General features: G+C 36.4%; 1 protein-coding gene and 1 long non-coding RNA gene across 4 annotated transcripts; one reads left to right on the top strand and one right to left on the bottom strand.

Annotated features, from left to right (window-relative positions):
- Window positions 1-1,903: 1,903 nt before the first annotated feature.
- LOC113071076 (cullin-3-B-like) lies at window positions 1,904-16,556 on the bottom strand. 2 transcript variants are annotated; one of them, XM_026244442.1, is made up of 16 exons: window positions 16,342-16,556; window positions 9,975-10,172; window positions 9,398-9,511; window positions 8,291-8,451; window positions 8,036-8,150; window positions 7,668-7,896; window positions 7,413-7,558; window positions 7,137-7,313; window positions 6,159-6,329; window positions 5,846-5,953; window positions 5,554-5,678; window positions 5,243-5,339; window positions 4,553-4,687; window positions 4,272-4,458; window positions 2,847-2,992; window positions 1,904-2,742 (listed from the first exon to the last, which is right to left on the bottom strand). In XM_026244442.1, exons 1-16 carry the CDS (start codon window positions 16,423-16,425, stop codon window positions 2,611-2,613), a joined length of 2,325 nt encoding a protein of 774 aa, XP_026100227.1. In that variant the 5' UTR covers window positions 16,426-16,556; the 3' UTR covers window positions 1,904-2,610. The 2 variants fall into 2 exon arrangements, with proteins under 2 accessions (XP_026100227.1, XP_026100228.1); XM_026244443.1 differs by lacking the exon at window positions 16,342-16,556 and adding an exon at window positions 16,238-16,256.
- LOC113071077 (uncharacterized) lies at window positions 16,549-25,948 on the top strand. Of its 2 annotated transcripts, none has more exons than XR_003280025.1 (3): window positions 16,549-16,684; window positions 17,385-17,481; window positions 25,553-25,948. It is a non-coding gene; the product is annotated as an uncharacterized LOC113071077 (long non-coding RNA). The 2 variants fall into 2 exon arrangements; XR_003280024.1 differs by having other exon boundaries at window positions 17,385-17,441; window positions 25,553-25,945.
- Window positions 25,949-26,102: the final 154 nt, after the last annotated feature.

Below are 26,102 nucleotides of genomic sequence, written 5' to 3' on the forward strand. Positions count from 1 at the left end.
ATATTTTATGTAGTAATAATAATAATAATATTGCACAATATAAAAAAAAATCCCTGTATATTTATCAAATAAATGCAGGCTTGATGACCATAAGAAACTCCTGTAATAAACATACAAACTCTAATCATTCTGATCCCAAACTTTTGACCGGTAGTGTGTGTGTGTGTATATATATGTATCCTTTCATTGGATAATAAGAATGGGGGGAAATATCATTATGAAATAAAGATTTTTCTCAAATACTCATTTGACACAATTATTGGTACCCCTACAAAATTATTGTGAGTAAAATATCTCTGAAGTATATTCCCAGTCATATACACAATTTTGAGCACTCTCACATGATTATAAACATGAAATTATCCAGCCATGGCTTCCTGTTTCACAGAAATATAAAGAGGATAGAAAACAAAGCCCAAATTCACTTAATCATCCATCAAAATGATAAAAACCAAAGAATATATTTCTGATGTGCAGCAAAAGATAATTGAGCTTCACAAATGAGTGAAGTGGCTTTATGAAAAGAGCTAGAGCAGTGAAAATTCCCATTTCCAACATCAGGACAATAATTAATCATTTCCAATCAACAGAAAATGTTACGAAACTGCCTGAAAGAGGACGCGTGTCTATATCGTCCTAATGCACAGTGAGAAGGAGAGTTTGAGTGGCTAAAGACTCTCCATGGGTCACAGCTGGAGAATTGCAGAAAATAGTTGAGTATATATTGTCAAACATCACCACATGTTGTTTGGGAGGGTTTCAAGAAAAATTCTCCTAGCTCATCCAAAAACAAACTAAAGCATCTTCAGTTATCATACACAAAGGGAACTTCAAATGGGACTGGCTCCTATGGTCAGATGAAACTAAAGAATGAGCTTTTTAGCAGCAAACACTCAAGATGGGTTTGGTGAACACAGAGATAAAAAGTACCCCATGTGTACAATGAATTAGACATGGTTCTGGACATCTTGTTTAGATACATGGCATCACAGATTCTATCAAATACCAACAGATAAAAAATCAGTAAGTGACTGACTCTGTTAGAAATATTATAATGGGCCATGTTTGGATCTTCCAACCGTACATTAACCCAAACACAAACCTCAAAAACAACATAAAAATGGGTCATTGAGCACAAAACCAAGCTTCTGCTATAGCCCTTCCAGTCCTCTGACCTGAACCCTACAGAAAATGAGAGGAGTGAACTGAAGAGCAGAAGCTGGGAATCTGAAGGGTCTGGAGTGATTCTGGATGAAGGAATGGTCTCTGATCTCGTCAGGTGTTCTCTAACCTCATCATCATCAAAAAACTAGGAGAACATTTAGAGTTTCAAAAAGTATTGAAAAAAAAAAAAAAAAAAAGCGATGATGTTATTTGTGCCCTAAGTGAATAAGAGAAAAACATTTATTTCATAATACCCCCCCCCCCATTTTAAATTCTTATTATCCAATGAAAGGAAACATTTTTGTATAAAAGATCAAAAGGAATAACAATGCAAGTTAACTTTTAATTAATTTTTCACAGCTTTCTTTGATCATATTTACCAAGGGTGACAATATTTTTGGCCATGACTGTTTGTGTGTGTATATATAAATATGAAAAGGCAGTAGGTAGATTATGGAACTGGGATTTCAATTAATCAAACAATTATCTTGATAACCTGATAATCTAATCTAAAAATGTGATCTGATCAGTTTGCGGACATATTGGTCTATGACGTATACACCGTTGATACAGAAGGAAATCAAGACTGTGGATTTTGCTTCCCGCTGCCTTCGTTTTTTGGCTAACTTTTATTTCATGAGGAAGTATCGGTGAAATGGGCTCATCTGCTCTCTCCATTTCTGAAAACAATTTGATTCTGTTTGGACCAGGGCCACACATAATTCAAGGTTGGCAGTAATGGCGTTTTAGAGCTTTAATAGCAGGAAATTGGAGATGGTGATGTAGCGTCTAATTCTCCCAGTCATTTGGCTGCTTTTTATTTCACGTGCCTCGGGAGACGCGGTCAGCGGGGACAGTGAGGAACATTTGTATTTGTTTAATAAACCAGGAATGAAATTACATTGACATGTTGAGCATCCGCACCATCTCTGTGCCTTGACGTTACTATGGAAACCACAATGGCTTCTACAAAAAAGCAGCAAATGGTTCAATATCAATGTTTTTTTTTTTTTTTTCTTATTTCCGTAGCCACATTTTTGTCTGTTTTGTTAAGGGTTTTAATAATTCTGTCTTTTCCACAGTATTTAAAAACAAAAAAAAAACAACATGTGCAGTGCATTCACATTTTCCCAAGGGATTCTTTTCATTTCGATCTCTACGAGGGTAAAACGGTGAAGAGACTGAAGCTGGATCCATTCAAGAGTGGGAGTGGTCTAATTAAAAATAATCTAGAACACAATTTTGGATTTCTTATTTTGCTTCCTGATTATTTTCCCGATTGTGTGGTTTATATTTCTTGGTTTGCTTTTAAATAAAGTCCGCTACCCAGAGTTCATCTTTTGTTTAAAAGGAACTTCCCAGTCCATGCGAAAAGCAGTCCAGAATCTTTTTATTTTTTCTGTCTTTGTGTGGCTCGCTCATCTCCTTGTGCAGCCATGTGCTCCACTATGCCACGTATGTGTAGACTTTACGATCCTCTGGTGTCCGGGCCAAATATTCTCTTTCTATAAGTCCTTCAATGCGTTTTTTAATGACCACGGGGCTCGGCAGGAAGCGTGCCTTCAGCTGCTGGGTCACCTGACGGGACACAACCAAACAGGCCATTAGAAATGTGCAGGTACATTTTTTGAAATTCATAAACAAAGTAAAAACTCAAAACTAGGAAAAGAACACACGCTCACCTCTGCTACCAGTACGTTGTGCTGCATCTTCTTCCTGGACTTCATGATGCGTACAATGGCAGCCTCAATTTCATGTTTCCTGTCATCGTCTACTTTCTGCCGCGTCTCCTTGCGCTCTGGGTCTGACTCGCCTTGCTTAGCAGCAACTGCAGGAGACAGATTTTGTAAAACACTTTTCGAAATAAAACAAAATCTACATTTCGATCACTTCAGATTGCAAAAGTACTCTCAATATCAAAGCTTGATTCAACTAACATTTTATTAAAAAATCATCCTAATTGACCTATAAAATAAATAAATATACACTACAGGGTCGTTGAATGCTTGAATCTGATTGGCAGAGGAACGTTCTGAGGTGTGCAATTATTTTCTGGGAAACGCACGGCGAACGTAGTTCCAGGCAGCTCTCTTGACCGCATTACAGTTCCATATCACTTCGCATAGTTAAAAGTAATAACGGTCACGCAGTTCGCACAAAACGGTGTTGTCGGCGCTCCCCTGACGATTTTATCAGTTTGACATAGTGTAGCAACTTAAAGGCTACACATGACATTTCTCACTAGCGATGTAATAACAGCGCTGTTTACAGACACTGCAACAGAAGAGCGTTTAGAGACGCACAGAGGTACGTAAGAGAGAGAGAGCTTGTGTGAATTAGGCTAACGTACCGTACGTTAGCCTAATTCACACAAGCTCTTTCTCTCTCTCTCTTTGTGTGTCTCTGTCGCTCTGATTCGCTTTCTAATAACTTAATTTATAACTGCATTTGAATGCTATCAACGGCTCAAGCCTCTGTTACCAGCTTTAAAACGACGTTTTGGTCCTAGCAAAAGAGGAATTGGATGAGAAGCGGAAGAAATAGTCCTACTCACAATAGCGATTTAAGTACAAAAGCCGGTCGAATCCCTTTACATAAATCATCGGATCGATGTCTTGAGGGGTGGTAACCGTATTATAAGCAGAATAATTATTCCTTACACACACACACACATACATATACATATATATATATATATGTGTGTGTGTGTGTGTGTGTGTGTGTGTGTTATCATAGGCAACTATTTATTAAATAAAAATTTACAAATTTTGTGTGCAAAAAAAACTAAAACTGAAAACTAAAACTGAAGCAAAAGCACAACTCAAACTTTTTTTTAACTAAAATTAAAGTTAAACATTTTATCAATAAAAGCTAATTTAATAAGTACTATAATCACAAATTAAAAAACTGAAGTATTAAATGTACTAAAAAATAAATGCATGTACATGCAAAAAAGGTATATTAGTATCTCTGCTTTCAGGTTTTAACTAACATATAGTTGACTGTAAAGCTTACAAAAAGTCCAGTGTTGTACTGATTTCTTTCTGTGATCACTATGTCAACCATTCATACTGAGTCAACAGCGCCTCCTTGTGGCAGCACAATACCTGTTTGTATTTTAACTCTGTGCAATTTGGAGGTAAACTGGTCGTTGACTGTAAACATGTGGCCGCTCTCGATCTCTTTACTCTTGGGCTCTTTCGTAAGAACTCTCTGGGTGGGTTTCCCGCAGGCTAGAGACTGCAGGCCCCGGACCAGCTCACGCTCCGGGATGTCTGTCTCCTGCTGGATCTCCTAAAGGGTTAAAGAAGGGTCAACATGGGTGAAGGTTAAACTGATTGGATAAGCAGTGCGTTTAGATCAGGAACAGGTGAATAGGAGGTTTTACCTCAAAGGTAAACTTGTCTCTGTTGTTGAAGAGCATGAGGATGGTCATCTGAAAGGTGGACACCTGCAGAATGTGCTTCCGTGTGTTTGAGCCTGTTAGTAAAGCCCCGCCGACACCAACATCTGAGCCATCCTCCTTAAGAAAGAGAGAGAGATAGTCATTAAACCATTTATTTAATCAATAATTGCAACCATTACAAAAAACCAACGTGTGAGAAAGATTCCAATGACAAGAAATCGTTCAGTCGTCAGTAAAAGAAAAAAATGCTGTGTGAAGCAACAAAATCACACCCAATCAGAAGAACATATTTGATGTTTAATATGCTGTTATATGGAGATGGATTTTAACCAATGATATTCCACTGTGGGTGAAGCTACTCAGCACAACAGGATAGAAATAAAAACCAAGTAAATGATAAGTCATGTCACCAATCTTGTCACAGTCATGGCTATATATATATATATATATATATATATATATATATATATATATATATATATATATATATATATATACACACACACACATACAGATTTTATTATACAATGTTATTGTAATATATTGCATTAGTTATGATACGTTGTAATTGGCCATTAAATGTACAACTGTCATGAAATGCAATATCTATAAAATATATTTATATATAATATATTTTTATATTATTTTATAATATGTTATGCATGTCTGTACCTTCTTGATGGCGCCGTAGAATGTGGCGTTGAGGTCTGCAGAACCCATGTGGTGCTGGAGTGTGAGTTGCCTGCCGCTGTGCTTAGCCAAATAAAACCTGCAGAGAGTAGAACTCGCATGAAACCAAGCTACAAGTGGAGAAACATCTGACATACAGACAGATTTTATGAGGGTTTAAAGTATGTCAAGCTGAGATTACCGGCTTCTTCTGATTCTGTACCTTGACACTTTTACTAATACAAAATTATAAATCCTATAAAACTCAAAACTGAAAAGAGAACAAAATCTGATCATTTAGAGGCGAGACGTACCTTCTGAAGACCTCAAAAGCATGGCGTGGAGAGGGTGGGATGTTGCATTTTGGCGTGGCTGACTGCGTGGGCCAGTAACCTGTGGTCAGAACTCTCACTGTGAGATCAACACCGCAGAGGGACCCCTGCAACATCAAGACAAACCACACAGTTCTACATTTGCATAGTTTCAATGTTCTTTTTCTTTAAATGTGGACTTCGAGTGAATAGGCCCTTAAGATGCAGTAATTATATTTAGCTTATGTTAACAACAGCATAAGTCAAAGCGGAATGTGTGTGTGAGCATATGCACCTGTGATGTCTGCAGATGGTGGCGGAATTCATCCATAGTGGTATTAGAGATGCTCATATCCCTAAACATGCCCTCCAGTTTAGAGGTGAACTGACAACCACACTCCGTCTGAGAGAGAGAGAGAGAGAGAGAGAGAGAGAGATAGAGAGAGAGAGAGAGAGAGAGAGAGAGAGAGAGAGAGAGAGAGAGAGAGAGAGAGAGAGAGAAAGAGAGAGAAAGAGAGAGAAAGAGGGAATCAGATTAGACACAGTGGAATACAGGAATACAGTGAATGAGAATAACGTTAGGGTTATTCTAAGGATATAACGTTCACCTTTAGTTTGGAGATCATATTCTTCTCTGAGTCATCTGAAACGCTCTTGTTGGTTAAGAGTCTTCTGGCCAGGTGCTGTTTGTAGTAACGCTCAAACACGTCCTTCTCCTGCATGAACCTGAACAGTACCATGGCTTTATCCAAGATAGACTCCACCTCCTGTTCTGTCAGCTAAACACAAACACAATTATCAGGAAACAATTAAGAGATTAGTAATAACTTTGTTTCTGTATTATTTATATACTATAACAACACTTATGGTAACTTTACAATAACGTCCCATTTGTAAGTGTTAGTTAATGCATTAGTTAATGTTAGTTAAATATTTAATATTTATTTTAATATTAGTTAAAATATACAACCTTTGATTTAATAATGCATTAGTAGATAGATGTAGAAGTATTTTTTATTGTTAGATCAGTTTAACTAATATTAACAAATGTAATTCTATCACCGTATTTATTATTATTTTAATTAGCTTTTATTTTCACATTTTTTCAAAGTTCAAAGAATTATGTTGTGTGCTTCTGTCATTTTAATTTACTTATTTTTTTTGCAAATACTTCCATTTAGCTTTAATTTTCTTATTTCGGTTTCAGTTTTAGTAATTTTAGAACTTTAACATAACCTTCATTTTATTTCATTAGTTACCGAGGCAATATTTTCTATTTTCATTTAAGTAATGTTTAGATTTTATTTCAGCTTTATTTAAATGAATATTTTAATAGTTTTAGTTAACTACATGGTGTTGTTTGTTCATGTGGATGTACATTCATCCATCAGTCCATATCTATAACATATAACAACGGAAATGCATGACAGTTCTTTCACTTTCACTGGACAGAAGTTGATAAAATTGTCCATGGAGCAAAATGGTGCTTTTTTTTTTTTTATGTCTTCAATATTGAACCAAATATATTGACCAAGTTTGTAGGCAGAGTTTTCATTAAGCTAAAGGTGGTAAAGCTCCTCTCTTACCCCCTTCACTCCTTTCTTGAGTTTGTCGTCGATGAAGAGCGAGAGGTACTCGGGTGATCGGGAATTGAGGTTGAGGAAATACTCAAAGTCTCCAGCGATAGTCTGTTTGAAGAGCCTGTCGTTGTTGAAGGACTCCTGCAGGAACCGGTCGAAGCGTGACTTCAAGTCCAACAAACCCTAAATGATTCAGATGAGAAAAAGAGCATCCTCACCAATTATTACAAACCTAAAGACTGTTGAGGATGTTATATGTACACATTTCCACTAAATGTGTACCTGGATGTAGTCAACTGGGTTCTTGCCCTCTCCTTCCTCTGACACCAGCGCTTTACCCTGTTCTCTGAGGTACCAGCTCATGCACTCACACATCGTCTTCAGCCCGTTAGGAACCCGACCGAACAACTTATACATGCACGCCAGGTCTGAGAGAGAAAGTGAGAAAAGATGAGAGCAACTGAATGAAATACGAAGCAAGAGAGAAAAAATAGAGAGCTAGGCATAGATCGCAGATTAAAACAAACAGCTGCTCACCTTCTGTCTTTCCATTCTTGAGCATGTGGACCAGTCCCGAGTTCTCCATCTCCACGATGGTCTTCATGTGTTTGGAGATGAGCTCTCGCTCTACCACCTTCACAATGGGCTCCTCTGTCGATTTATCCAGGCAGTGCATCACTCGTTCAATCTCTTCGTTTATCCGAGCCTCCACTTTCTTGATGTAGACGCTGGCGCTGTTCTCCGCTAAGAACTTCTGACTTTCCATCTGCAGAGATACACACAAACACATAAATAAAGATAGCATTCCTACCAATGGTCAACACAGCCAGTCAAACATAATATAATATAATAATAATTATAATGATACGCAAAGAGAGTAAAAGCAGTATAAAAGCAGTACCCACCTGGAAGAACTCAGCAGACATGTCTAAAAATGGGATTTCAAAATCCTCCTCGTAGACGGACCGACCTTCTAAGCCCAAAACCATCAGCATCTGACATGCATTCCTGATGGCCCCTCTGCCATAAAACATGAGAGCACAAACAAGATAAAAACCCATTCCTCTACAACTGTGTACGAGTCAATAGACTGACAGCTGAAAGCTTTCATTCTTTAACTGAAGCACTGTAAAGAGAGACAGAATGACAGAAGAACACACCTGTCCACCACCTCTCCTCTACGTTCTCGAGCGATCATGTCCAGTAGAGTTTGTCGGAGATGATCTCTGATGCAGCCATACCGCACAACCTGATCTCTGAAGATGATCAAGCCGAGATTGTAAACGTTCTCCACGTTATTCTGCTGAACATACACCCGATCCTAGACAGAGAGCGAGAAAGAAAGCATTCACGCAGGTTCAACTCCAGGCTTTGTAGTGTCCCAGATGGGGATGCACCAAAATGAAAATTCTGGGCCAAAACCAAAACTTCTGGATGCACTTTAATAATTATTTCTTTTATGAAACAAAAAAATATTTTGTAAGCCTTAATTTGACTCAATCTTAAAGATACACAGAATAAAATACAAGCCACACTTTTATTGAAAGTAAAACAATAAAATTGGACAGAAAGTATATTAATTTTGAATATCAATATATAATTTGTATCCAGTTCTATGCAACAGAATCAGATTTAACCAATTTTTTTTTTTTAATTATCCAAATAATTTTATATAATAAAAGCTATTATTCTCAGAGCATGTGAGCAGAGCATTGTGTCATTTTACCAGTTTTGCCCAGCACAGAAGCACTATTGCTCACATTTTTTTAATGTATTTTTTCTTAGCGGCAAAAATGTAGGTGCATCCCTAGTCCCAATTCCTTTTCCCAGTCTTTCTGATTTCCACAAATATTTTCATGATGTGACAAGTTAATTTTTTTTTTACATTTTATTCTAAGACATAAAATACATCAATAATACTTGTGATCTTTCCATGATGGTGACTTTTTTAGTGATGTGACTGGTGTACTTCATTTATAGCCTACGTTTAGCTCTTTACCTCTGGCGACTGTATTTAGGCTTCAACAATCAGAAATGTCACGTTTACTTATTATCATGAACACAATGTGCAAGTATCATAAACTTTCTTTGGTCACAGAGCTTATTTTCTGCAATAATCCAAATCATGCTGGGTTTTTGTTTTTTTGAGTGATGCTAACTTCCGATTGTGTGATCCATGAGTCCCTCCCTGAACCTGCTTAAACACAGACATCAGAACATCTGTTACACAAGTTAAAACCTGCCAAAAAAAATTCTAAACAACTTACCATGTACATCAAAATGTCTCTAATCATGACCATGGCAGTCTGATGATCATTCCATGCTTGATTTAACGTCTGCAGGAAATTGTTATTTAAAGAGTGAAGCACGTCTTCACGCACCTGAAGACAGAGAAGAAAAAAAAAATCAAAGCTGCTATGAGAGCAGCTGAAGCACATGGGTTTCATCCACCTGAGTGTACAATGACAAACTCCACTGGGACAGGCAGGTTTCTGCCATCTGCTTCATCTCCAGAACTGACATCATTAACAGCCAGCACCAGAGATAAAACCCCAGGGTCTTCATTAAGCTTTGTATAAATATATCTGTAGTGAAGATGTGAGACAGTGAGTCTCCTCAAATCAATCTGTTCAATTTCAATTCTCATCACATGCCATCAAATTCATTTTAAGCTGTAAGCTGTCGTGAAATCACTGTAATGTAGTCTCTTGTGGCTTACTGCTTATTTAACTTCATTTAACTTCAGCAACTAAAGATTGTGACACTTCATAGCACTACTCAAAGCTGGATCCAGATCTCTAGGACCTCATGTGTTTTCTCTTAGAGCGAGACAGGAGCTCATACTTTGTTGATGAGGTGTTCGGTGACCACTTCTCTGAGGCCCGTGTAGAGCTTCTCCCCATGTTTGTGAAGCACCATGGTGTAGGCGTTCCTGTAGAGCTCCTCAAAGCTCAGCCCACTGTTGTTCTTCCGCTGGATCTCCTGGATGGCGTTCTTCAGAAGATCCCAGATGTTATTCACATACTTCTCATCCATGGTCATCTACAAAAAGAAACAAACCAGCGAATAAATAAAACACAGAAACGATTGTGACAATTAGATAAAATCATTTTAGAAGGGATGCGTCTTATCAGCACTGACCAATACTGAATAAATTATCAGCATCATTCTAATTGGACAAAGATTGGTTTAATTAAACGTTGCATTCTCTTTCTGATTGGAAGTACTAAAAAGTTATTGCATATCGTTCATATTATTACACAAGCATATTATAATGCCAAGTTATGATTTTAAATTTACATATTAAAGTCAAAACAGAAATAATACACTTACATATAGCACAAGATCTGCTGTAAACTACCAGTAAATGTTTCTGATTATGCTCAGCCTAAGTCTGCATTTATCAAAAAATGCAGTAAATACAGTTACACTGTGAAATATTCTAATGTAAAAAAATTCAATGTGAATACATTTTGAAATGCAAATGTTATTCCTGTGATGAATATATATACATATATATTTCTTTTTTTATTATTATTATTGTTGGTAACAAACATTTGTGGAAACCTTGAGACATTTTTAATGGATAGAAAGTTTAAAAGAACAGCATTTATATGAAATTGAAATCTTTTGCTAAACCATAGATTTCTTTATTGCCACTTTTGATCAATTTAATGCATCCCTGCTGAAAAACTATATATTATAAAAAAAAAAAAATTTTTTAATTCATACTGACCTCAAACTTTTGAACTATATCGTATATATCAACTCAAGTTTTTAGACTCTGAGACTCACTTTGCTCTCTGCACACATCACAACTACAACAAATCACATAAAAGGAGACCAAACTGACTATTCAGCACAGGAAACCGTAGGCCGCTTTCTGGGCTTTTTAAAAGTCAAACATCTTTCTTACAACATTCTAATGTGCATTTAGTGTGCCAACACGACTGCAGGTCACTTACTTATATACTCAACCCTTGACACTGGGCCAACAAAATTCATGATAGCTTCCAATGACTCAGCAGAGCTAATCTCACAAAGAACCATTCTAATGGCTAATCATATGTGTGAATTACATTTTTAAACAGCAGTGAGTAATTATGCAAGTCAAAACAACACTTCACTCATGCTAATTATAATGCTTGACACGGTGTTAGTAATACAACTCCTGTGATAGATTCAGACGCCTCGCTCTCACCCATCGGTCTCTCCACTAAGACTAAAGACAGACAGGTTCTGAGACTCATTGATCTGTGTAGACTAGTCTATGGATTAAGGAAATTAATGTGGGTGAAATCTTTAAAAGTGGGTGTGATTGTGAATGTCCACCTCTTACAACATTTTGCTAAAAGGCTACCTGAATCACACTTGGTTTGGCAATCGTCTGATTCTGAAGAAGAGAGTTGCACTTTCGAAAAAGTTAAGCTAATGCAAAGAAGAACCAGTTTTTCCATGAACAGGAATCCCTGAAGCAAAACGTGTGCATGTGAGTCAAGCAAGTAGGCAGGCCTAGGTTTCCAAGCTGGGTTTCTGTAGGATCAGGTCATGTCGATACAAAGCCCTGATGAAGAAAGTCCAGAGAGTCTTTGAAAAGTAAAACATACATTACCTAAAACCGTAAACCCCAAGAATGTCACTGTATTGTCAAACAGTATTCGTAAATTTGCCAGACACACTTACCCAAAGTGACTTTGTTTACATTCAAAGTGTACATTTTATCAGCGCATACATTCACTGTGACTTGAACCCATTCTCTGCTGTTCAAGCTAAAGGAATGCTAAAAGCCCTTATATTTTTTTTATAAAACGATTCCTAAACTTCAGTTAAAAAACAAGTTAGAAGACTATCAACACTACACCTCAAAAGTTGGAGGTTGTTTTTTTTTTTTATGTAAAAAAAAAAGAAAAAAAGTCTCTTATGGTCACCAAGGCGGCATTTTATAACAAAAATACAGTAAAAACAGTAATATTATGAAATATTATTACCATTTTAAATAATAACAGATTTATATTTATTCCTGTTTGCAAAGCTGAATTATCAGCAGCAGTGTTGGGAAGGTTACTTTGGAAATGTAATAGGTTACAGATTACAAGTTACCCTGTTTAAAATGTAATAGTAGTGTAACTTTTTCAATTACTTTATTAAAGTAATGTAACTAATTACTTTTGAGTACTTTTTGATTACTTTTCTAAATTTGTTAAAATTAAATAATAATAAATAAAAGCATATACATCAACTCAAATACAGTTATCTAATAAGCATGTGTCATATTCTGTAAAATAAACTCCTGAAACATTTGTTTTTTTTTTCAACTGCTGTCTCTTTGTATATTATATGATGATAGTTTTCTCAAAATAAGTAAAATGCATGAAGTAACAGAGCAGTTCTAGAGATTATGTTTATGTGCTGGTGTACTCCTATATTGAGGTGGCAGAGGTTGAAAACACTGCGAGCTTCAGTAGGCCTATGTGTAGTAGATGAAACCATGTCTTTGCCATTAATTTACAGGAGGGGCAGACTGGGAAAAAATTCAGACTGGAAAATTCAAACTCATACAAACAAATTCATGGACAAAACTATTTTTTGTATGGACCTGGCATAAAAAAGGTTTAAATCTTTAATTTGGGGACATGCAAAATAATTAAAAGTTGTCTCCTGAACTGCACCTTCACTTCCATTTTTCTCTTCAGTCTCTTTATTTTTCCCCGTTATCCATCTCTCTTATGACTTTAATACTCAAGATTGAACAAAACTATACTTTACAATACAATACTCTACAATACTACAATATCTTTATAGAAAAATCCTCATACTGTACACGAGTCATTTTTTTCCCTTACAAAAATTGACCATGCTTTTATTAGCCTATATAAAAGTACAATAACCTTGTTTTGTTTTGCAAATGGATTTGTATTTATTTTTAAACAAATAAATTTGTAAAATAATTTAACATTTTTGGTTATCACAGTTAAACAATAGTAACCATTTTCTCTGGATTTATAGTAAAATAATAAAACGTTAATTTTCGTAAGGGGTGTGTTGTTGTCTGTCGTAGCTTCCCCCAAAAAAATCAGATTTTTTTTCAGCTAAATTACTACTGTAACATTACAACAGATAATAATGATGTCCTTTATATAGTATTTTGAGTGATGACTAATGAGCAACGTGCTGCTGCTTGATTAAATAAATGAAAAAAAACAAAAAAGCATCTTACAGATGAAACTGACCTGAAACCCTGAACAGTAGTTCTTCTTCTCTGCTCCAGCTGTGCGCTTCCACGGTCCACTCTATTCTCTCTCTCTCTCTCTCTCTCTCTCTCTCTCTCTCTGTCTGAACGGTCTGATCCAAACCGTTTGGCGGGGGCGCGGAGAGCGCGCGGTCACGACTAACACTTCATGACTTATTAGAGATTTAATTATCAAATGGCGGATTCGCAAATGATCGCTTTGGCAGCCTACATTCGGCAGGCAATTATACAATAATGACATTAAAATAGCGGGCCAAATCGGCTGCCACGCCACCGGGAATTGTCCCGTTTCTCCCGGTGTCCAGTCCGTGCCTGATTTCCAGACACGCAGAACGTGCAGGAGTCACATATTGCATTTTTGGGACTTAATATTCACAGACACTAGTCCATGTCATGTTTTGATTCAAGTGTACTGACCTACTTTTGATTTTAGTCATCCAAAATGTGGCATATTCCGTCCGCGTTAGTTTTGACTGGATTCTACGAAGCAGACTGTGTTTCCGCATCCCGGAAATTATTAGGGCGGTATGTCTCAGAATAGTCAGTGCAATTTTGGAAATAAATCAGTTAAATCTGTATCTGGATGTGTGTAAATATTCAAATGTAATCCCCTTTGTAATCGTTAAAAATTTCATAAGTAACTGTAATTTAATTACTCATTTTTTCTTAATAACTGTAACTAATTACAGTTACATTAATTTTGTAATTAAATTACGTAACGCCGTTACATGTAACTAGTTACTCTCCAACACTGATCAGCAGCCATTACTCCATTCGTCAGTGTAGGAAGTAATTCGAATACTCTGATTTGGCGCAAGAAACTACTTAATACTTTTGTGCGAACCATGAATCTTTTTTTTTTCAAGATTTAAGAATAGAACGTTGAAAAAAAACAGCATTATTATTTGGAATTAAATATTTTGTAACATTATAAATGTCACTTTTGAACAATTTATGGCACCTTTGCTTAATAATAGTATCAATTTATTTAACTTTTGAATGGCAGTGTATGCAAACTATCAAACATATTTGCACATTTCTATAAAATGATGAATTCTGGAACAGTGAACCCAATGGTACTGAAGGGCTTGAAGATTAATTAAAGTCAGATCACAAAATTACAGGTGACTATCTGCAGTAACAGGACTCAATGTTACGCTGAGTTTTGGAGGTCATACAAAGCAAGAACAATCAGAAGAATCATAACTCAATTCAGACCTAACCATTCTGACAAAAATATGTCCATGACACCATGACCTTTAACAAGGAACTGCATGTTCAAGTTTCAAGGAACAATGAAAAGCTAAAAAGAAACTTGACAAATCATTTGATTGCAGAAGAGAGCTGAGAGAATGTGGAGTGTATCGGGTTAGAATACAGGCCACATATTGAAGGGTTATACTATGATGACAAAGTAAAGGCAGCTGTGAGATTTCTAATGAATTCCTCTGACAGGGTAGGACACATGCAACCCAACAAGTAGCCTAAACGCAGCTTCTGAAGAAGATCTTATCTGAACCAAAATGCCATTACTGCGGACATGCTGACAGGTGTCAGGGGGTTTCCAGACCTTCAAGAGAAGAATATTTCCGATGCACAAACAGAAAACAACTGCATGGAAAAATGTTCACTTCCCTTCATATTATCAAGTAATTCTGACCTATTTCATTCCATCAGAGCATCACCAACACACTGACAGTCCTGCAATGCACATCATTTGTTCTGAGCAGAGCTAATAAATGAACAGAAAATTGCAGAATATTGCAGAGAGAGGCACGTCATACTGATGCAAAGTGTGCTGCAGTGACTGTGAAAGACAAAAACACAGCTGCTGAGGACATCAATCATCAGTGTGACTAACAAACAACATATACACCTGAGACTTTCCAAATGGGGTCCGGTGAACACCAGGGGGCTAAAAAAGAGTGCTAAGAGGTTCTTAAAAATAAACAAATAAAAATACTGAAATAAAATGTAAAAATTGATTAAAATTAATGAATAAAAAATGTATGTGCATACAGTACAGCTGATGGGAACTATTAACTTCCATTGTAGGAAAAAATAATAATATAGTAACATTTTTCAAAATATCTTATTTTGTGTTCAACAGAGGAAAGAGACTCATACAGGTTTGGAATAAGTGGAGGGTGTAAATTATGACAGAATTTCCATTCTGAAAGTGAACTAATCCTTTAAAAAAATTTCCATAATATAACTGTCTTTATACATAAAAAAATATAGCTGCCTTTCAAATTTTAGAAAGGGACCCCTCATACCAGGATGATAATAGTAGGGGTCCTTAGCATCTAAAAGACTGGTCTTATCTACACAACATCAGCCTGAGCCTCAATAAACAGCAGCACCAACCAATGACAAGACACTAAATTAACCAGACAACAAAACCATAACAATCAGTTTAGTAATATATACACACAGCATCAGTGAAAATAAAAAATAAATCAATCAACACCACAAACAACAACCAGTCACAGCAAAACACACAACATCAAACCTTTGAGTGGCAACAAAACAGCAACGGGCCACCCTGACAACCCAAGACCCAAAACCAGATCAAAACACTGAAAGAAAACAAGCAGATCAAAAGGAAAGACTTCATGATCTCTGATGGATCTACGGTTCTGTACATATCTACAGTTTTATGGTGAAAACATAAAGACTCTGTACGAGAGAATCATTGAGTTTTTAACAATTTTTTACATTGGCTGTTTGAATACTTAAAATCGCATATATCTCTAATAACTGACACATATCAACATCTTCAAAACCCTGACGCTAATATTATCATGATTTGACGCATTTTATATTCCGTAGACTCTACAAATCTCTAAAACCCAACCTCAAAACACGTAAACCAGCTGTGGCCTGCTGCTCTGACCGATCCCCGGCCCTCGAGTTCTCCCCGCGACCGCCCGAGGCGCGCTCGTCTCGGCTGATACTCACGGGGAAAGCGCGGATCCGCATTTTGGTGTCCTTCTTGGTGCCGGGTTTGAGGCTGGACATGTTTGGGTTAGGGAGCGATGCCATCAACAGACGTTAGGGTGGGTGTGCTGAGGGGAAACACGGACAAATATCGCCCTCTTTCCCCCCCAGGTTTGAGTCCTTGTAGCTTACTCTCTCCCTCTATCTCTACAGCGATGGCGGACGACTGGATGACATCTCGCGAGAGTGATGAATGTGCTAACAGGAATGCATCCAATATCGCGAGAAAAAGGGCCAGCTGGGGCTGACATGTGGTAAACAGCAGTCTGGCGCTCAAGAAATAACAGCTTTCATGGATTCACCGGTATCGTAGTTTAAAACAATATCATAAAAATGTGATAATGACATCTAACTCCATTTGTATGTTATGGCAGTATTTCTTAGATTTAGTTTCCTAATATTACTATATCTAGGATTATTTGTATTTAACCTTTATATTTAGTCATTTAGCAGACGGTTTTATCGATAGCTTCTTACAAATGAGGAACTTTTACATCAATTTACTGTTAGGTTATTGTCGACATTAACGGGAGATTCCTTGTTTTGAATCAGAGGTAATATAGAAAAAAAGTAGCATATAGATTTACAGAAGAAATACAGTGGCCAAACATTTTTTTGGACACTTTCTTAAGCATCACTTGCATTACATTAGCTGAATATTAAACAAAGTTGCCTTTAATTTAATGAAATGTAGCACAAACACATTTTGCAAATAAAATTTGATAACACAATTATGCCAAATTTACACGGCAAAGGTGGAACAGAAGCAGTTCTGAAGTGGCATTTAGGTTGTCTTTACACAGACTGTCTAATACTGCTCAGAAGTGTCTTAAATGCATTTGCAATTGTATACTTTGATACTTAGGCTGAGGTGGTACACAACAGCCAATAGGAACATTGTACAAAGTTAAATTATTCTTGAGAAATGTTTATATAAAATGGATAATAAAGAACAAACCTGTGAAGTATAGTACAAAGTAAAACAAACAATCTTCACCCTGCAGGTCTTTTCCGCACCATCTGTGTGTTTGGACATGGATACAGACGTAGACAGCTGGATTGTGAGTAGTGAATTGAAACAGTGCTGGACCGAATCCATAGGTACAGTATGTTCTGGGTGCTTATGCAGTTCAGTCCATGTGTGGGAAAAATTATACAATTATAAAAACCCTGTTAATTGACTGTGATTGTAGTGATCCCCCTGCTGTTTTTGCCTTGTTTTCTTTTAAAGCTAGTACTAATTCTGTTTTCGGTTGAGGTGTTAGTGAGCCCAGTAGGGGGTGTTCATTCTGTGATCTGCATGGATTTTCATGTCCCAGTATATTAATTAAAACACTTTATTGTGAGAAGGCAACGTCCTTTAGATGAGACATTAAAGCGAGGTTGCTGCGGTCAGTAAAAATCCCAAGGTGTCTCTTGAAAAGAGTGGCCAGATTTACCTGCTGGCAAGCACAGCTTTCTAAACATTGGCTCCTGTCCACTAATAGCTGGTGTGTGGTGGGCTTTCTGGTGCATTATGACTGCATCTGGTGCATTGGAAGGATCTGATCCCACAATGCTCTGTTTAGGAAACAAAGGTGACGTTTACCCCAGTGACTGTTTGTGTGCTAAATCTGAAGAGAGCTCTGCTTATGAAAATACTTTGAAACATTTGATATTTGTTGCTTAATGCATCTCTTTAGAATAGTTAATAAGCTGCATTTCTGTGCTATTATTGGCAATCTATAAATATGCAAATGCAAAAATCAAAAAACATTTGAACAGTCATTGATATAAGCATAAGTAAATGAACTAAGCTTAGTAAGTTAAAGTTTCTGAAATGAAACATTAAAGAGATAATTCACCCAAAATGTTAAACATCATTTCATCATTTACTCACTGTTATGTCATTCAGAGCATGTGTGACTTTATTTCTTATGTTGCACTTAAAAAAAAGATACTTTGAAAACGTACGTGAATGTAATAATGCCGTATTAATTACACATGTATTAATATATGTTAATGCCTATGATAGTCCTACAGACGTGCCACAAAGGTTCATTGCAGGACAGAAATGGTACTGTTGCGTCAATGGCGATCACAACCAGCAGGTGGCAATCTAGCAGTTTAATCACGTTGACAAGTATGCAATGTTGTTGCCAAGTGGTTGGATACCTTAAATGCTAGGCGGCTATTTGATATAATTATATATATATATTACTTCTTTGGTATGTGTTGGCGCAAAAAGAGTTTCTCCACTAACACATGCACAAACAGTTGATTTACTCGTGTGAAACTGAGCGGCTTTGATAAATGTTTCCTTGCATGCTCTGACGAGTGCAAGTGCAATTACAGCATTTGACTTAAAAACTAAATTAAATGTAGTTAAAAATGAAACATAACTTAAGCAAATCGAATCAGTTGAGTAAATCAATGTAGGCCTACTTATTGTGCTAAAATGCACTGAACCCATCAAACATTTCTAGACTCCGACTGCATTTTGGGTGATGCTGCTGGAAACCTCACACCCAGGTGCAAAAGCTGTGTGTTGCTCAACAGTTAAAAGACACAAATTAAACAAAGACAAGACAAGGCAAGATGGGGTGTGGCTGCATGGGTGTCTGTACCGTCTGATAAGTGTGTCAGCGTGAGGGAATGTTTATGCAGTCACATCTAGATATTCAAATGCACATTGGGTCAGCTATGTGTATTTTTGGAGTTGGTCGTGGCGCTTGGCTTGCTGCATAACTGACCATGATACTGGAGTCTTACATTTCTGGATGTGTCAGCTCGTTTGCCTTTATAAAATGCTCAAAAAGAAGATTAACACAGAGATAGTGAGCGATTTTGAAAAATTTGAAAACAGTGTTGCCACCTCAATTAAAGTGATGTGAAGACAAGATAAACCTGTCCAAAGGCTCAGTCTGCAGCTCAAAGAAATATCATTAATGGCTTGACAGTCCCCTCAAGCTATCATTGTTCACAACTCTGTTATTGTTTCACTTTGCCATCATGGGAAGAAGTAAGTTGTTTCACTTTGCCATCATAAGAAAAAGTAAGCTTGTTTAGTGCAGTGTAATTATTTATCACACATTTAAAATTACTATTGTGCTGTCAGGATGTCAGTGTGAAGTACCTCTAAAAGTGAATTTTTTGCAAGAAATCATCTGCAAAAGTAGAAAAGGTCTGTGCACATTTAATCAAAGCACTGTTTATTCATTCTGACTCATTTATAATTTATAATTCATAATGATTTCTCTCCAGTTTTAAATGATTGCTTCATTAATTATGGGCTGCCTTTGCAGAAATCGGTATAAGGTTATTTATTTGTTTTATGCATATGACTATGACGCAAATTGTGCCTCTGAACTATTTTCAGACGTTATGGTGAAAGCATCTGAAGTGGAATTTAATATTGCTAATAAAGTCTAAATATAGGCCTTTGAGTGCATCAGCATTTCTATGCAGGGGTCAGCGGCCCACTAATGAAGGAATGTGCCAGCAGGCGTCTTTTCCCCTCTTATTACGAATGCTTCTAAGTGCTTTAATGTGTTTTTTAATGTGCTTTTCATTTTAAATGCCACCAAATTTGCACTAGCATGGTAGAGATTTGATGCAAGGTCTCAGATGTTGTATGCATTGCAAGGGTATGCAGAAAAAATATTACATTTGATAAAACATTACAAAGACAAACCTGATTAATATTTTTGTCTGAAAGTCCTGTCAAATAGCAGCTTATTTGAGCCAAGAACCAAGGCTTGTCTGGCCATCCACAGCTGGTTTATTTTAAGTGACATAAAAAGTAAGACAAAAACCTACTTAAAGCTCAAAATAAATAAATAAATAAATAAAATAGCTCAAATAAAGACATGTAGATATAGCTAAAGACAGAGAGAGCCAATGGTAGTTAAATTTCACGTTATTTCGTGTAAGCAGTGGTCAGTTTCACAACCATTGGAATTAGAAAACAAATTAACTTTGGGATCCAGGCGACCATCCCAGCTAGCTTCAACTCAGAAACCATCTGTGTATTTCCACAAATAATCAATCATCCATCAGGCGAAATCAAAGAGAGAGCAGTCACGCAATGGACTGCATCGCCTCCCCACACCCCCTTCTCTCTCTCTCTCAAATCCTTCTTTTGCTGAATCTGTGGCCTTCGATCCATGTGAAATGGTTCTCCTTGCAGAAACACAGAATCCTGCTTTTTATTTCTGTGAGGCTTGTTCATTAGTCAGCTTTGTCAATAGTGAGGCTGTCCTTGTGACTGACGGGCCGTCCTGGTGCATCACTCTCGACTCGATTCTGCAAGTAAGCAATAATATCAGAAAGAACTCACAGCTAAATCCAAACTCAGCATTCAGTTCAGAATCAGTCTGATTTGCAACAGAAATGCTAGAGAACCTTTTATTAGTATAATGATCATTAAAAAAAAAAAAAAAAACAGCATAGGTTTTTTCATAGCATTTTTTATTTTTGCACAATTGACCAAAATATTAAGAGCTGTTTGCACTACTAAACTAAAAAGTATCTAGAATCACACACACACAAAAAAAGAACATTATATTAGAGATCTTATATAATAGGGTACAATAAGTATTTGGACACTAAAACGATAACATCAAACCAAATGTGTTCATTTAAGACACAATTTAAGCCAAATATTTCACAAAAAGAAGTTTAAAATGATAAACCTAAATAAAAAAATAAGATAAAACGCATTGGGAGGCATTGTGGTATATGTAATAATATTCAGACATTTAAGTGTGATCTATACTCTACTATTTATACTACACTAAATTTAAGATTAATGTATTTGAATTGCATATAACATTTCCATTTATTTGGATTGGTTTTAGCGAAGAAATGAATACAGTTAAAATTCATACTGTCAGTCATGAATACATGAAACATGTAACAGGAATGATTTTTGCATGTTAAAAAGGCATGGCATTGTTTATTATTTGCATAAATCTGTTCATTGTGAAACAATTACATACTATTACTATTACCTGTTTCTTTTATGTATGATGAACAAATTTGCATCACATCAAGTTGAACATGTAAAATATTACAATTAAATGTTGTACAGTATGTACACTTTTTTAGGGCTGCTGCATGCTTGTCAAATCATATTGTATATAAGCAATTCTAAATAAAAACCAGGTTTGAGGCAAGCATATTATTTAAAGAACAACTGTAATTTATCTCCCACAGTTTACACAATCATTTGCCAAAAACAACTCTGTGGGAATAAAAAAACCTTTTCTTTCTGACAGAAAACAATATACATGTAGATATCTATCTTATTCTGTGTATACTTTAAAAGTACATTTTAAGATCACCCCATCAGGAAACAACTGCTCTTGAGCTTTTTGATATAATGTCGTTGAGTAAGGACATTGTTTTTTGCACTGGTTTTATTGCGTTGGATTGACTTCTTCAGATCAGCATATTGGTTCTAGGTTTTTTAAAGTATATTTAGATATTCTGTGACATAAGGCTGTCAAACCCTTTTGGTTCTGAGACCTTTTTATGTTGGATTGGAGTATTAAATCTATATGTAACCTTAATTGGTCTTTTGTAAATGTGTGCAGACCTCATTGCCCTCGGGCGTGGATTCTAACATAGAAATGTAACTCATTGCATCATCTGCTCACACAGGTGATGTCAGTGCATTATTAAACCCACAGTGTGATGAAGGCCTGGGTGTCTCATTGTGTGGGTTGCACAAATGACTGTCTTTAGCTCAGCTATTTTGTGGCCTGTTGTTTCACTTCTTTCAGTCTCTTACCCCCTCTGCACAGAGAGTGAGGGATGTGACCAATCTAGATCGCTTCCACTATTTTTGTATTTTTGACACCGGATAAGTAACATCATTTGGACCATTTTGGCATTTTCTGGAAAGACAAGCAAATGACCTCATTCCATTTGCATTTAGTTATTGTGAGAAAAGTTAAGCAAACAAATGTTTTTCTTTAATTTATGGAAAATCTAAATTTATCAGTAACTATCAACCAACATTTGGTCCTAAACTACCCACTGATAGAGCTTAATTTAGCTACATTTATTTATTAATATTTGTTGCTAGAAAATAAAATCAGACAAATTAGGGTTTTAATCTGTATTTAGAGAAGCCCCAAACAGGGTTGCAAATAATGTAAACCTCATAAAATAAATAAAAAGAATAAAATAATAAGTAAAATATTATACTATAAATATTAAAATAATCTTACAAAGATACATTGTAATTTATTGAAATTATATTATTGTACTCAAATATATCAATATTTTTATATGATATATGATATATATAATTGTATTTAATTTTATGATGAAATAAAAACAAACATTCACCAGTCCTTTTCTTTCTCTTATTTGGTCTCTCTATCCTTCCTTTACTATAATAATATACATCTATAAAAAAAATACAAATGAAGTTCTGTAGGTTAAAAAAACATTATTTTACATGGTAAATCATATTTATAATTTATTTATATGTATACTGTAAGTGAACTTTATTTGTGTGTGGTATTTTATTTTTTTAATTTTACAATAACACAAAAGTAAGCTCTCTCTCTATTTCAGTCTCTCCATCCGTCCTTCCTTCCTTCCTTCAGTGGCAGTGACTCAGGTCTATGGAGTTTGTTTTTCCCCATTTTTCTTCTCCCAACCCTCCCCTTCTCTCTCTCTCTCTCTCACTCTCTTTCGTCTTTTAGCGCATGAATCCTATAAGCAGATGATGACATCCCAATAGAAGGCATTTGTTGCTGGGTCTGGGCGTGGCCATCTGCTGTTTTCAGGCGCTGTCATGTGATTGGCTCTGTGAGGGTATAATTATGTCCAGTGCATGAGAGAATTCACTTTCTCCCTCGTGCTCTCTCTCGCTCTTGTTTTTAGTGGGGTGATGTTGTATCTTGTGGTTGTTAGGCTACAAATGGAACTCCCGTGATATATAGTGAATAACCGTAATGACCTTGTTTGTTTACCTTGATCGAAAAAAGGTGATCTGCAGTTCACAACACATGATTGAAAATGTAAACACACACAGGCAGACTGTTGCTCATGTCTGGGTGACTGTTGTAAGCAGTGCTTCTCTTCTATAAACACACGGCATGGCTGCGTGTGTGGAAGCCGAATCTAACTGTCATTCTGTCTGTCGTTCTATTTATCAGTTGGTTTGTCTATGCTAAAAGTGTATTGATGGTAATAATGCTTGAAAGAGAAGTGCCCAATCACCTTGTGAACATGTCTAGAATTGATCTGACCAGCAGTCCATCAGTATATCTGTCATTCAGTGTGTCTGAATGACATCACGAGCTGAGAGCATCATGATTTTGATAATGAAGAGAGCTTGGCATTACCCAGACATGCGCCCACGTGTGAATATACCATTCATTAACTGTGCTAGGAGTGATCGTCTGGGAACAAGAGAGCTATGAACAATACGATTATGTCAGAATGAAAAATGCGTATCCTCAAGACAGCTTAGTCGTGTCTGGATTCTTCTCTCATTCTCGTGCCTCTCTCAGTTTCTTTCTCCCTCAGAGTCTGATCCTTTTTTCTATATGCATGGGATTAAATTCATAATCAAACGCATCCTAACAGCTGAGATGAGCAGACAGCCATCTGGAGCTTTGAAGTTTTTGTGTGCTATTATAATTAGAGCATTTCTCCAAACTAACTGGACAGAAACATTCTTTTAATACAATTGGTTTTATTTATTGCCACCGGTAGGATTTTATGCATTCAGATTGTTTATCAACAGTAGTGTAGAACATCACAATATGTCCTCTGAACACCCATCATGTTTTGTGAATGCCTGTGTTGACATATTTCATATTGAAATGGGAAGCTCGGTGCAACATTTGACATTGAGGTGGATCCGGAATACTGTAAGAGTTAGACAAAATCATTTTTACATTTTAGGTTAAATTTGAATTCTTAGATTTTAAATTCTTAATTTATTTTAATTGTTTTAAATATGATATATAAAAAATAGAAGTAGACTATTAAATTATAGGCCTGACATTAAAGTTATGTGTTGTTTTTCTTTATACTGTACAACTTTCCTTTAGTCTTTTTCCATCACGCCCAAGTTTTGTGGCTGACACTGCAGATCCTTGTCTCTTCACGTGATGTGACTCAAGTTACAAATCTTTGTGATTATTCATCCACTAAAATAACTATAAATTTTCTTTGCACATATGTACCTAACTTTGCCATTGTCATAGAAAGTAATAATTTCTGGTTCAGACATGAACACTTCATAGAAGAGTCTCTGAGTTGTCATTTTGTAATTATAATGATTCCAAATGTATTATAATGTCACAGTGAGGGCAACCTTGATTTGCTTCTTACCATCATTAGGCTGTAAAATAAGAGTGCAGGGACATTCTCATTCAAGAGAGCATTTTATGGTCAAACTTTGCATAATAGCCAAACTGAATTTTCAGAAGCCATAATCCAGTCTTCAGTGTCACATGATCCTTCAGAAATCATTCTTAAATGCTTATTTAATGCTCAAGAAACAATTATTATTACTATTGTTATTAATGTTGAAAACAGTTCAAACTGCATAATAAATTGTTTTTCAGAATTCCTGAATAAAAAGTTAAGAAGAATGGCATTTATTTGCAATAGAAATGTTCTGTTACATAAAAAAATTGTCTTTATTGTCACTTGCTGAATTAAAAATCTTACTCACCCCAAACCTTTTAACAGTAGTGTATTTTGTCTACTTGAGCTAGTACACTAGCATATCCATGACCTCAAAACAGACACAGACATGGACTAAATGGACCATAAAACTCCAATTATGCAGTCATCTGGTCTTTAACTGCATTTTAATTACATTTGAGTGATGACTAACCAACATGAGGACAAGAAAATGGCCTTGCTACCTGATAGTCTCCGCTTTAGGTATCAGCGAGACGTCAATAACTGCTGATGTGTCTGCTTTGAATAATAATGCTTCTGTTCGTGCAGTTCCCTGGGATTGAATGAAATAATAAGAGGTGCATTATGCGGTTTCCTCATGTTGTCGCAGATCAAGACACTCATTGGCTGATCAGCATCTGCTGACCACACATTCACAGTCGATGATTTGTACAGTATGTTCTTACCCTGCGTTTTCTTTCCCTTTTCCCTGTCTGGCTTGTCTGCTCTCCTCTATCTCTCCTCTCTCCATCAGCTGAGGCAGAGCGCAGCAGGAATGCACCAGCTGTGAGCCGTACTGCAGTGCCAGGGGACTGTAAATAAGGACGGACTGAAAGTGCTTCCTGTCGGCAGACAGCAAAGAGGACATACGGGACTAGATCTGAGCAGCTCAGAGTCAGGTAGGACCGCAGACTGTCTGTATGCCATTATTCAGAGGGCTAGACGAGGACTTCCTGTCCACCGGTGGCCTGGGAATGATATTGGGTATTTCACAATCTAAGGATGTTTGGCGTCCTGCTATTCAGCGAGGTGCCAGGGTAGAAGTGAGCTGGGAAAGATTTGAAATGAGGCATTGTATGTTGAGCACGCTTTCTTTTTCTCTGTGGTTCATGTCTTCAAGTGCTCTCGTTTTTCATTCCTCTCCCTTTTTTGCATCACTTTTATGGTTTCCAATGGGAAGTTATTGGTGTGTTTGTTCCAAGTTTCACCAACAGATTAATGGTTCTTCAGAAACCACAGATTGCTCCTCTTTGGAAGTTCATTGGAAACTTTGGAACATAAAAAGTTATTCTATTACATTACAA

This window comes from Carassius auratus, unplaced genomic scaffold (genome assembly GCF_003368295.1).
Source record: "Carassius auratus strain Wakin unplaced genomic scaffold, ASM336829v1 scaf_tig00005873, whole genome shotgun sequence".
Taxonomy (NCBI): Eukaryota; Metazoa; Chordata; class Actinopteri; order Cypriniformes; family Cyprinidae; genus Carassius; species Carassius auratus.

Coding starts and splice junctions, on each gene's coding strand:
- LOC113071076 (XM_026244442.1), bottom strand. CDS start 16,425: ATGGCATCGCTCCCTAACCCAAACATGTCCAGCCTCAAACCCGGCACC. Junction 9,512..9,974: donor CCGAACACCTCATCAACAAA/GTATGAGCTCCT, acceptor CTCTGTCTTCAG/GTGCGTGAAGACGTGCTTCA. Junction 7,314..7,412: donor ACCCAGTTGACTACATCCAG/GTACACATTTAG, acceptor TGAATCATTTAG/GGTTTGTTGGACTTGAAGTC.